Source organism: Diospyros lotus, chromosome 5 (genome assembly GCF_014633365.1).
Source record: "Diospyros lotus cultivar Yz01 chromosome 5, ASM1463336v1, whole genome shotgun sequence".
NCBI classification, from domain to species: Eukaryota; Viridiplantae; Streptophyta; class Magnoliopsida; order Ericales; family Ebenaceae; genus Diospyros; species Diospyros lotus.
In genome coordinates, this window is record NC_068342.1 from 3,248,631 (window position 1) to 3,262,290 (window position 13,660).

At 35.6% G+C, this 13,660-nt stretch overlaps 1 protein-coding gene across 1 annotated transcript; it reads left to right on the forward strand.

Moving 5' to 3' along the window:
* Positions 1 to 5,664: 5,664 nt before the first annotated feature.
* Positions 5,665 to 13,652, forward strand: LOC127801407 (mannosylglycoprotein endo-beta-mannosidase). The gene is made up of 11 exons (XM_052336524.1): positions 5,665 to 5,939; positions 6,193 to 6,331; positions 6,687 to 6,914; positions 8,533 to 8,591; positions 8,820 to 8,868; positions 9,554 to 9,784; positions 10,014 to 10,183; positions 10,276 to 10,480; positions 11,073 to 11,768; positions 11,881 to 12,108; positions 12,409 to 13,652. The coding sequence occupies exons 1-11, from the start codon at positions 5,794 to 5,796 to the stop codon at positions 13,204 to 13,206; spliced, it is 2,949 nt and encodes a 982-aa protein (XP_052192484.1). The 5' UTR covers positions 5,665 to 5,793; the 3' UTR covers positions 13,207 to 13,652.
* The last annotated feature ends 8 nt before the right edge of the window (positions 13,653 to 13,660 follow it).

Genomic DNA, 13,660 nt, shown 5'->3' on the forward strand with positions numbered 1-13,660 from the left:
TTTTTAAACCTTTTTGGGTACCCAATAAACACTCTAACAACCCTTTTATTAAATTCGAATACTGGTGGTCTCTGTAACCCATTTAGTTGCAGAGACAAATAGTGATATTTATTATCAAAAATGTCAAAGAATTAAAATGTGAATAAGAGAAAGGTTCTTATATTTTCTAAAAATGTTAGTATCACATTTTTTTATTTTTTTTTTTGTAATGTGAAAAATTTGAGGGATCTTTAATAACCTATAGTCTTTAGTTCTGACTATCCCATCATTTTTAAAATTTGTGATCTATCTTGACCTGACCTAAGTGCATAAATAAATTCGTCGCAAACCAAGACTCAAACCCTAACCAAATTAAAATATATTTTATTAAATAAATATATATATATATATAATCTGAAAAAAATAAAACCTCATCACATGTTAATTTTTTATTCTTAAATGGAGAATACAAACTAAGATTAAAAAAAAACATAAAAAAAATGTCAATTGTTTAAATAAAAACTGGAAGTCCACATGTACATCAAGAAATCTTAAATTATAATACTAATTTAATAAATATAAAATATATATAATTGTGGGAAGGCTAAAGACACATTCAACTCATGTACTTTATTCCCTCAATTTGATCCGGGATTTATTGTGCCTCAAGTTTTTATTTAAAACATATTATACTATTTAAATCCTAAAATTTTGTGCACAACATACATGTGCTTAGATAAAATTTTATTATATTAATATAAAATATATATGTTAATAAATTATACATGATTGTTAGAAAATATGTATGTATATATGTTAAATACAGTGATTGTTATATATTTATACAATATATATATATGTTAATAAATTATACATAATTATTTTATCATTAGATATTGATAAATTATACATAATTAAATCAAAATAATTAGTATTAGAGATGCATGTAGTTGTCGTCGCCTCCATCGATGTTTGTCGCCGTTGCAACCGGCAATGTGGGAGGCGAGTGGTTGGTCGCTTACTCGCTTTTCTTATGTTGGTTGCTGGGGACGGCATCAATGGTTGCTGGTCGTCTTTTTCGTCGTGAGTCATCGTGTAACGCTTCGTTTTTCGAACGCGCTAAAACTCAGGACAATTCTGGGATAATAAATTTTTTTTCTATCTAAAACTACGACTAAACCATATCATCGCTCTTATCCATCCCAAAATTTCTATACATTTATCTCAAAAGATAATCAACATAAATATCAAATGCGGAAGTTAGAATCGAACCTAACATCTTAACATTAATCATAAATCAGTTCTTACATTAAGATGACATAAATTTATCAACATGACTTAATACATAACATAAGTTTTCAACTAACAATAACCCTAAATAGGGTTCTACATCATTATTCCTCAAAACGTTCAGAATTCGAAATAGCAGAATTTAAATGCATAAGCTACATAACATACATTCAACTCATCATACAACTCATCATGCACTTTGTTAAGTGCCATTTCATGCCTCATTTATCCTCGTTTCTGCTACAATCTCCATCTGGACGTTTAAATATTCCAAGGGCAAAACCCAAGTTAGATGATGAATCATTTAAGTAAGGGAAACAAAATATTTAATGCTTATGTATGTATACAATGTACATAACATCATAACTCTCATATTTGGGTCGACTGCACCTTAAGATTATCCGTCATTTTTTCCAGTCTCCCTGCCAGACTGGGGTATATGGGTGCACCCTTGGCAAAGCAACGACGCCAGTACTTAATCTCAAACCCATCCAATGTATGACCGTGAATCTCATCATACTCATATGCATATTTCATAAATCAAAACAAGAAAATGCAATCTACATGACATACTCACAACAAGACATGACAACATGATAAGATCATAAAACTAAATTCAATTGAGAAGTACCACTTATCTTCTCAACCTTATCGAGCTACCTTGATACTTACACACTTGACTCAAAATACGTGCATCACCTCGATTTGTGTGCCAACCTCAATATTCGCACAAGTCATTTAAACTTAAGTCTCAAAACACTCTAATCATCATATTTATTTAAATAAGTATTAAAACCTATTTTTTCATAATTTCTTACATTTTCTTTATATTTTCTTCCATTTTCCCTTCTAAAAATTCAAATAAATACCTTCGGGTTTATTTTCTCAAATCTTTTTCCACAAAAATTCATTAAAATCTAATGACATCAAAGAAAAATTATTGGACTTACCTCAAACCCTCGTTTGCACGCAAAACGAGACTGGTTGGTGCAGAAATTGAGACATCAGGAAGGCAAACCTCAAAACTTTTTGCACAAACCTCGATAAAATATTTTTCTAGAATTTTTGGAATTTTTTTCAAATTTTTCGGACCTCCCACGCGCCCCCACGTGCTAAGGCGACTGGTGGCGAGTGAAGATCAACGCGTGCCGGCCACGCATCGGTCGTCTTCTCCGACGACGGCTTGCCGGTGATTCAGGTCGACTCCACTAGCTTGCTCGCCTTGATGAATCGATCACGATGGCCCATCTTGGGCCTCCAAATGAGCACCAGAAGGCTTCCAATTGGCCGGCCAAAGTTTCAGCCAGACGGACCGCCCCCTTTTTTCCGAGGAAGCTCAAAACCTCTTCAAAACAGCACCAAAATGCTTCTAAATCTCCATAAATGCTCTACCATACGTGGGCAACAAAAGCCCCTTATTCCCATCGCTCAATTCGTTCAATAACACGACCAATTTGAAGCTCAAAGTCTCTTCAGATTCGGCCTTCATGGAAGCCTATTTATAGGCATATTCGATGCTTCAAATGCCCGATATCAGCCAAGCCATGAGCCTTAGAGCATATACCTACCCTAGATCAATCTTCAAGTGGCCTCAACCGAACAAAAATCCCACTTGCAGGCGCGCGACAAACCGGCCAGTTTTCTGGTCGGATTTTCTTTAAATTTTAACCATCCAAGTGGCCGTTGCCAGCCAAGATTTGACCCAAACGCATCCCCGACCATTGCTCGTGGGTTCCCCATGGACAATTTGGCGAATGGAGTGGCTGGTCGACCATTGTTGCTTTAGAAGTTTCTTGAAATTGCACTTTGGCCCCTCAAACTTTGGTTTTCTCACTTTGGCCCATTTCACATAGCCCCTTAACTTTCCATAATAGCTTTTAAGACCCTCAAGTCCTAAAACATCCATTTGACCCCTGAAAATTTTGAAAAAAAAATCTTTTTGACCTACCTCCGACAATTTTAGAAAACTGCACTTAGGCCCAAATCTTCGTTTTGGCCTTAAACCCTTTCGTTTCTTCCTAAAACCACTGAAAAGTTGTTCCTTATGAAAAGTCGAAGCCCCCTCAAGCTTCCGTTGACTTCCCGAAACCCTATAACAATTCGATTTTACAGCCTAAATGACAGCTGCATTTTATTTGTACCAAAAATCGTTTCGAATATAATTTCTTTGGATATCATAAATCACGCCTCGAAATGCTCGACAAAATCGTATAATTTTTCTTAGATATCTCGGCTCCAGGGCACTATCTACAGTCGATTCAGTACTTATAATTGCTATCAAGTCAATTTTTTGGTATTCTAAATTTACTAAAATTACGTGGTAACCTCATGAAAATATGGGTTCTTACACATTGGATGTCTTGGCCGATTGATTGGTAGCTCTTATTCATTTTGAGCAACCGATTGAGGAGCTTCTATTCGGTCGTGGGTCGATTATCGCCATAGCTATGGACAACAACCTCTAGCTATTGCCATGGCTGAGAGTTTCGTGTTTGCCATGGGTGGCATCACCAGAAGCTATAGGCTTTGACACCATGGTCGCTATTGAGGAAGTAAGTCGACGATAAAAATAAAAAAGAAAAAGATGGAGACATAGGTGAGGAAGATAAAGTGGGCGATGGATAGTGATAGAGATGAAAAAGAAGAATGCGACACAAGGTGAGAAGGCATGTACCCTAAGTGATGGAAGGAAAAGAATATGATAATACTGTATTCACATACCTCAATCACGCGTGTAAGTCGCACGTGGTGCTAACTATACAATGAAGTATTTAATGGGTCCAAAATTAAAGTGCTTAATAGATCTCAACTTGCAACTTTAGCGACTAAATGAATCCTCTTTTAGTTGAGGGGAGTACATTGGGTTGAATGTGTCTTTAGCCGTTGTTGGAAACCTGCAAAAGCAATGTCACATATCAAGCTACCATAAAATAGACAAATAGAGAAAATTATAATAATCATTAGAGGTGATTTATGGAGTACTAGAGAAAATTATAATAATTATTAAGGATGAGTAATATTTTAATTAAATTAAAATAATTAAATTGAATCAATCAAAATTATTGATTCAGTTCGATTTAAGTTGTAGGTTAATTCGATTTAATTTTTAAGTTTGACAATTTTGATTATTTCGATTCAATTCAATATTTATATTAAAAAAATTTAAAATAATCGAATCGATCGAAACGTAAAAAAACAAAGTCATTTTTGTACTTTGTAATTTTAGTTTTTTTTTTCTATTTGTTCAATTTGATAATTTATTCTATCAGTTTGATTTTATTTTTTACATAAATTTAGTTTATTTAATTTGAACAATTCAGTCGGTTCGGTAGTTGAACTAATTGAATGATCACCCTTGATAATCACCATTAAAATTTATTTTAATTGTAAAAATTATTGAATATTTTTAAATTTACATTGATATTTAATATTATTTAAGATATAAAAAGTCTAAAGTATTTAAGTAATTGAATTGTATGAATTTAATAGAACACCAAATATAAAATATAAAATATAAAATATAAAATATAAATGAGAGATGAAATACTTGCATTTACCATTGAATAAGATTTTATATGATTCCATTTATCATTAATGAGAGTAACAAACATGGATCTCAAATCAAAATTGATATTAGATGACAAAATCTTCTTCTCACTACTACTTAAATAAGTAGACGCTAAATAGAATAAGCATACAATACGTAAAGCGAAAAACTCTAATCCAAAATTATTATTTAAAGTAATGGAGAGATAACACAATAATGAATAAAATATTTATCTAATAATTTTTTAATTACGAGTTAATTAGATAAGGAAAATTCTTGAGATGCAAACAGATTGAGACAAAGAGCTAAAAGATTAAAATGTCCTCACCTATGTTGCATTGCACTTTTTTCAATTCAATATGAGTGAGGACATTTTAATCTTTTAGCTCTTATTCTATAAGTTTGTTTATCAATCTGTCTGGCCCTGTAAAAGAATTCGATAGATAATGATATACACTTTGTCTTAATACCACACTTAAGTCCAAAAAACCAATATACAGATTCTCCTAACAATTAATTCGATTATTATTAATAACGAAAACTTCACGTACATCTCTTAAAAAATAATTGATCATATTATTAACTTATTTTTTTAATAAAATAAAATAATTAATAATTAATAGTAGTACACACAAAATATTTTCAATGTTGGTAATAAACTTTTACTTAATGTCGTTTAAAAAATAAATTTTAAATAATGCAACGTTGGTTACATGTTGGTTGATCCGCCGCGGCAAAGAACAGAAGAGGGAATTGAATTTTCTATTCTATTTGTCTTCCGTGGCAGATTGATGATAACACTAACAGTACCTTTGGGCCCATACACTCCTTGTAGTCTTGCTCAGGCCGACAGCGACTCTCATTTACTGCACAGGCTAGTCGGTCCTCTTGGAGAGAGGGAGAAGTATACTAGAAGGATAGTCTTCCCCTTCTTCTTCGGCGGAGGTCTAGGGTTTTACCGGTACGACTGGCGAAGAATGGCGCCGATTGGGAAGACGAAGCTGGATTCGGGGTGGTTAGCGGCGAGATCGACGGGGATTGACCTCACCGGAATTCAGCTCACCACCACTCACCCTCCCTCCGGCCCCGATTTGCCTTGGATGGAGGCTGTTGTCCCTGGAACGTGAGTACCATTCCTCCTTGTTTCGTACATCGATTCTCTGTTGCCGAGAAGAATCCTGATATCGAACATTGTAGCATTTAGGAGATAAAATATTAATTTTGTTTCTATGATAGTTTGTGTATGGAACTGTTGTTATTCGTAGAGCCTGTCCGGTCTGACTAAGACATTATGACGGTTACTGTTTCATTTTGCTGTAGATTCAATAGGCTCCGGGCTTCATTTAAACTTATGCTAGTATTTCCTGATTCAACAGTGTTTTGGCAACCCTTGTTAAAAACAAACTCGTGCCCGATCCCTTCTATGGGTTGGAAAACGAGTCAATCATAGATATTGCTGATTCAGGGAGGGAGCATTACACGTTTTGGTTCTTCACAACTTTCCAATGCAAGCTGGTAAGTCTACTTTAATGTAAACTCCACTCTCAAAGGCTGAAGTACATTTGCAGGAGCTGCTAGTCACTTTGCATAATCTAAGCGTGGCATACTTGGTTTTAATATGCATATGTACTTCATTTTGTCACGAACATGCAGTTCTAATCTTCTAGCTAGATTGTTCTATATTAATGGGTTGTCTGGTAGCTAATGCAATTGATGTCAAGTTCTCTAGTTTGCATGCTCATGCTGATTGCTCTTTTCCTTGAGTTGGTACTTCTGTTCTTTCTCAGTGATTTTGTTTTACATACTTATCTGTTATTGTTAATAATATGTTTTTGTTGTCTCACTAATGAAAATTTCTGAATTCTTTCAGTCAGGAAACCAGCACGTGGATATAAATTTCCGGGCAATTAATTACTCTGCAGAGGTGTATTTAAATGGTCACAAAAGAATCCTGCCCAAGGGGATGTTTCGAAGACATTCTCTTGATGTCACAGATATTCTGCATCCTGATGGTGAAAATTTGCTTGCTGTTCTAGTTCACCCTCCTGACCACCCAGGGAGGATTCCTCCTGAGGGGGGCCAAGGGGGTGACCATGAGGTACAAGTTTCCCTAAAAAACTAATAATGAATTATCATTGATTATGTACCAACTTTTATTATTTCACAGCTGCAATTCTTGTAGATGGGAATTAAAGTTCTTCCTCCACTTGGTGAATGTCCTCTTTGATTTTAAGATCATATTAAATAATTTTGTTAACTATAAAATGCATTTTCATGTTTTTATCAGGATATTATTTGGTCTAGTTGTTTAACTATTCTTCATACGGCCCTAAGTACTGAAGTTTATGTCATGATTCAACCTATATTTTGGCATTTTTCCCAACCCACCTTGTCTCTTAAAGGCAAGCATTACTGATTTTCTCTTGATCATCACATCTATCACTGAGATTCTTTTAAGGGTCAAAGTTTCAATGTTCCATTATCCAATCCTCTGCTGATTTGGATTAACTTCTTTATTCCATTCATCCATGAAAATGCAAGAACGCTTGTAAATTTAACATCACATCTAGGCACCGATGCAATGACCCTAGCTTATTTTTCACTGCAACTTGAGTCATAGAGCACATTGTTAAGATGGTTCCAATGACATAATATTTTATTTAGAATCTATGATAAAAGAGTTGATGATTTTTATGCTAGATGTTGTCTAGCTAACACAACCGTCCTCCTCTATCTGGGCTGGGACATGCTGTAATAAGAAGGAATACCCTCATGACTAGAAGTGTGGGAGGACTACTCAATCTACTGTTTATGAATTCTTCTATTCATTTGGAAAAATGATTGTATGTTCATTTTACCGAGCCAAAAAAAGAAAAATTATTGTATGTTAAAGAGCATAGTTTGGCTAATGCTTTAAAGAGAGATATATTGTTAACCAGTTTGATAAAAAGGTAACATGTAACAGAAATTTGGGATGCACCTAAATAAAAAAAAAAGGAAATATGATTAGGAAAAATCATTCAAAACTTATTTGGAACTTTGTCGAAGTGATTAAGCAAGCTGTAAAAAGCATTAGAGCAACTATATTTTCATAGGAAAACGTCGAAGTGAATGTTCAAATTGGTGGGTACTCCTCTCAGGAAAGTTTATGCTTGTGCTATGTTTGCTGATGTTGAAAAGTAATGGTATTCTAGAGATGCAGCAGAATCTCAAATTTCTGCAATGAATTTTATATCCTTGTTTATTAAAAGGGAAAAAGAAGATAAGAAACCGAAAAATGGCATGGATATCTTGGAAGTCTTTGTTCCTTGATTGAACAATATCAACAACAAACTTTTACATTTTCTGCCAATTTAAACAGTTTTGAAGTTTGTATTATCATTTAAACATGCACAAAGGGCGTCTTAATTAATTTTAATTATGCCAGATTTCTCTATTAAGATAGTGGTTATACCTTCATTGTTGGTTAATTTATTGGATGGCATAAATTAAACTTGTATAGGTTGGAAGATAGAAGCTACTGTTATTTAGCTCTTGTTCTTGGGAATGGTTTAGTTTACAACATTCTACAATTGTATTCTGATGTGATTTTAGGAGATGCTAGAACATACAATTATTCTCATCCAATCATACAGAAGTAGACTATTTATCTGTTAATTTTTCCCTTGTTTTGAGTCCACAAGCTAAGCTTATGCTTCATCCTTTTTTCATGTCAGATTGGCAAAGATGTTGCCGCTCAATATGTTGAAGGATGGGACTGGATTATTCCTATAAGGTAATTATTTTTATGCTGTGATCAATTTCCATGACTTGTAGAACATAGAGAATAATCATTATTTAAAAGTATATCTAAACTATCTATTTTCATCATTTTATTTACAAAAATTTGTTGGGCGTGTGAAATTTTCTCTTTAAGATCCATCAACATACAACACGCAAATATAATTAAATGGAAGCATCATTTAATTCATTTAATGGGATAGCAAATTGTATATTGCCACAGGGATAGGAATACTGGCATCTGGGATGAGGTATCAATATATGTTACTGGGGTGAGTTCTTTCAACTCTCGAATGCGTAATTTCCTTTAACATTCCTCTGCATATTGTTATTCCCTCTTTTCACTAATAACTGAAATTCTGAACGGGTTAACATAGTAATCAGTTTAATCTATAGTTTTGTTCACCAGCAAGGAATATATCAAATTGAACTTCTCTATGGTTATTGAAGGTTATCTTCTGGATATAAGATCACCCCTGTGGTTTTGTTCATCCTCTTTTTATAATAAAGTGTAATGGCTAATTATTTTGATTGTCCCCTTTGTATACAATATATAATCGAATATAAATTTTCCTCCACTTCGTATAATGAAGTCTTCTTTGGTATTCAGTGCGACTTCTATGGTTACAATGAGAACAGGTATTACAAAAATTTGTTAGAAAGTGTAGCTGACAGATTAAATTTCATCAGAATTGAAGATCATCATCCTGGATATGAGAGCACAATCCATATTTTTTTTTTCCTCTTGTAAATGCACAACCATAAAGGAAATGTTTCCTTTTCCTCCTCGATATATTGTTATTTAATGGATATACTTTTTCTTGTGTTTCTAAGATAAGAAACTGGTTCTAAGTAGTCAGTGTGATTTCAAGGCCTGTAAAAAAGATTGTTTTAAATTACTAAACTAAGAAATACTCTAGTTTCTCATTTCAATCCATCACCTTCCTTTTTTGGCAGCCTGTGAAAATAGTGGATCCCCACTTGGTTTCATCATTATTTGATAATTACAAAAGGGTATATTTGCATACCACCACCGAATTGGTTAATAGAAGTGCCTGGGTTGCTGAATGTTCTTTAAATGTCCAAGTGACAACAGAACTTGAGGGAAGTATTTTCTTGGTCGAACATCTTCACACAGAGCATGTTTCCATCTCTCCCGGAGCATCTGTTCAATATACATTTCCTCAGGTAAGTAACATATAATTTTTTTTTTGATTTAGTGGATAGAAATCTTGTATTTACACCAATACATTGACAGTTGTTAAAAAACATCTATGTTCTTTTGGTGGTAGTAATTCATATATTTTGTTACCTGATAGCATCCTATGCTTGACAAGGTTGTAGAACTAGTTTGCAAATGACTAGTATAAACTCTCGGTGCACTACAACTCAAGTGTTGATCTTGTTGTACTCACAGCTATTCTTCTACAAGCCTAATCTATGGTGGCCAAATGGTATGGGAAAGCAATCCTTGTATGATGTTGCAATTAGCCTTGATGTAAAGGGATTTGGAGAATCTGATTCGTGGAGCCAACATTTTGGTTTTCGCAAAATTGAGAGCCATATTGATAGTGTGACTGGTGGAAGGTAGAATCATCTTGATATTTATTGTTCTAAAGAGTGATGTTTTGAGGTTCTGTATGTGCTTGTGTTAAATTTGTAATTTTTCTGCTTTGTAGATTGTTCAAGGTCAATGGGCAGCCAGTTTTTATCCGTGGAGGTAATTGGATATTATCAGATGGGTTACTCCGTCTTTCAAAGAAACGTTACAAGACAGATATCAAGTTTCATGCAGACATGAACTTAAATATGATACGCTGCTGGGGTGGTGGACTGGCTGAGAGGCCAGAGTTCTATCACTACTGTGATATTTATGGTCTGCTGGTTAGCTTTCTGTCTCTCTCTGGTTGGTGGGGTGTGGGATTTATCTTTAATTTTAGTTGGAGGTGTTCTTGGTTTGTGGTCTGTTGTAAGTTTGTAGTTGACGTTCCACTCTTGGGGATTATTCAGTTGTTTATTGATTGAAATGTGAGTATAGAATTGCTCATTCTCCCCCCCGACCCCTCTTTTCTCTCTTTGCTTTTTCCTGTTCTATTCTTCTTGTCTCTTCTATCTTGTCCGTTATCTGGTTTTCTTCTCTCTCTTCTCTGTTGCTTCGCTTATCCTTTGCCTCTTCTATCCTCACCCTTCCCTCTATTTTTTTTCCTGATTCTCCAGTTTTCCTTCTCTCCTCCATATACTCTATTTTTTGTTTGTTTATTATTTTTTTTTGGCTAATCTTAAAAGGGTTGGGCTATTTAAATGTTGCAAATGATTCTTCAGAATTGATTGTTTGTGGATGGACTGCCCCATTATCTGAAATCTCATAATATTTTCAATTTTGGGGAGTTTCATTCTGATGTAGCAAATTGTTTTACTCTATTTTAAGTTCTACTAGAACCAACTGGCAGAATCATTGCCAAGATTTAAATTGCAGGTGTGGCAAGAGTTTTGGATAACTGGAGACTGCGATGGACGAGGTGTCCCTATATCCAACCCAGATGGTCCTCTGGACCATGAACTTTTCTTGCTCTGTGCAAGAGACACTGTGAAGCTTCTGAGGAATCATCCTAGTCTTGCTCTTTGGGTAGGGGGAAATGAACAAGTTCCACCCAAAGATATCAACAAAGCTTTGAAAAATGATCTGAAACTTCACCCATTTTTTGAAAATTCAACTGAAAATGGTAATGTAAAAGAAGAAATTTTCCCAGTGCTGAAGGGTGCTAATATTACCGCAGAGCCAAAGGATCCTAGCCAATATCTTGATGGTACTCGCATTTACATCCAGGGATCCATGTGGGATGGCTTTGCAAATGGGAAAGGAGACTTCACTGATGGCCCTTATGAAATTCAGTACCCTGAAAGCTTTTTTGAGGATGAGTTTTACAAGTATGGATTCAATCCTGAGGTTGGTTCAGTGGGAATACCTGTGGCTGCCACTATCAGAGCCACAATGCCTCCAGTGGGTTGGCAAATTCCATTATTTAAGAAGGTAGACAACGGCTATGTAGAAGAAGTTCCAAATCCCACATGGCAGTACCATAAGTACATTCCTTACTCAAAACCAGGTAAGGTGCATGATCAGATTTTAATGTATGGCACCCCTATGGATCTTGATGATTTCTGTCTCAAGGTAAACAAAACTCTCTCTCTCTCTCTCTCTCTCTATATATATATATATATATCAAACTGAGCACCTAATGATCTGTTTCTCGTGTTTGACTTATCTTGAATGTACATTTCAGGCTCAACTAGTTAACTATGTTCAGTACAGATCTCTGTTAGAAGGCTGGACTTCCCGCATGTGGAGCAAATACACTGGTGTTCTGATTTGGAAAAATCAGAACCCTTGGACAGGCCTTAGAGGTCAGTTCTATGATCACCTCCACGACCAAACTGCAGGGTTCTATGGTTGTCGCTCTGCAGCAGAACCAATTCATGTCCAGCTGAATCTTGCAACTTATTTTATTGAGGTAACTTAATCAACTTAATCATACAGTTGATCACTTTCACTTGTTAAATTTGACTAGAGGTTTTGGTTAGTGTTGCTCCAGCCCAAATCTTTAGTTCATGCTCCAACGGGAAATGTTTTAACCTGTAATAAGTAAGGGCCCACATATTTAAGATTTTATCCCACATAGGTCATTTACCATACGGGTTTAGTCCCAACATTATTCTTTATTATTTTATTTTTGTTGTGGGTTTGGGGACTCTCTTTTTCCCCTCTTTGCACCAGTAGTTGTGGCCCTTAACCGTCTTAATTACATCTGCAGGCAGTCAACACAACATCGGAGGAACTATCAGACGTAGCTATAGAAGTGTCTGTGTGGGATTTGGAGGGAGCGTGTCCATACTACAAAGTTTATGAAAAACTTTCTGTACCATCTAAAAAAACAGTTCCTATTTTTGAGTTGAAGTATCCAAAGTCCAAAAACGCAAAGCCGGTCTACTTTCTTCTTCTCAAGCTCTATACTATGTCAGACTATGGCATTTTATCCAGGAACTTTTACTGGTTACATCTGTCTGGTGGGGATTACAAACTATTGGAACCATACAGGAAGAAGAAAATACCTCTGAAGATAACATCCCAGGCTTTCATTCGAGGGTCAACATATGAAATCCGCATGCATTTGCAGAACAAATCAAGGAAGCCAGGATCGAAAAATCTACTGTACAAGAATATTTGCACCGGAAGAAATGGTGAAGGCGACTGTGATATGGCTTCCCTTGAACCCGTACATAGAAAGATAGAGCAAAAGCAGGAGGGTGGCTTAATTCAGAGCATCTGCAAGTCCTTCTCAAGGGAAACCAATGGTTTGAGGGTTGCAGAGATTAACGGGACCGATGTTGGAGTTGCTTTCTTTCTACATTTCTCTGTTCATGCTTCAAAGAAGGAACATAAGGAAGGCGAAGACACCAGGATTCTTCCTGTTCATTATTCCAACAACTATTTCTCGCTTGTACCAGGTGAGGAGATGCCCATTACTCTCTCTTTTGAGGTCCCTCCAGGTGTTACCCCTCGAGTTACACTTAATGGCTGGAATTATCATAGCGGGCATCACATTTACTGAACCTCCTAAAACTATGTATTTCTATTGGTGTAAAGTATCCATCCATCCAGCCGCCTCACGAGCATTCCAAGCCTTGGAAACGGTGCTGTAAACTCCTAACTTTGCGGTTACAGCTCCTGCTGAAACGTCTGCTGTGATATATAGCATCCGAGGTAACTTGAATCCATCTCCTCTAACACGAGCTAGACTTTGAACAATGGTTCAGCTTGGTGAAAACCTACTCCGCATGTGTTCTATGCGCAAGTTCTGATCTGAAGCGTAGATGAACTTTCCTAGCGACACAAGGATGGTGTTATTTGCACATTCTTCAATAATTCCCTCATCTGAGTTGTTATTTTGAATCAGATTTAAATAAGTGGTTCAAATTTGTGCAAAATAAACTATTGTGATGTGTCGTGTAACATTAATGGTGTGTGCCATAAGAGATCACATTTTTACTCTCTTCAGTGCGTGC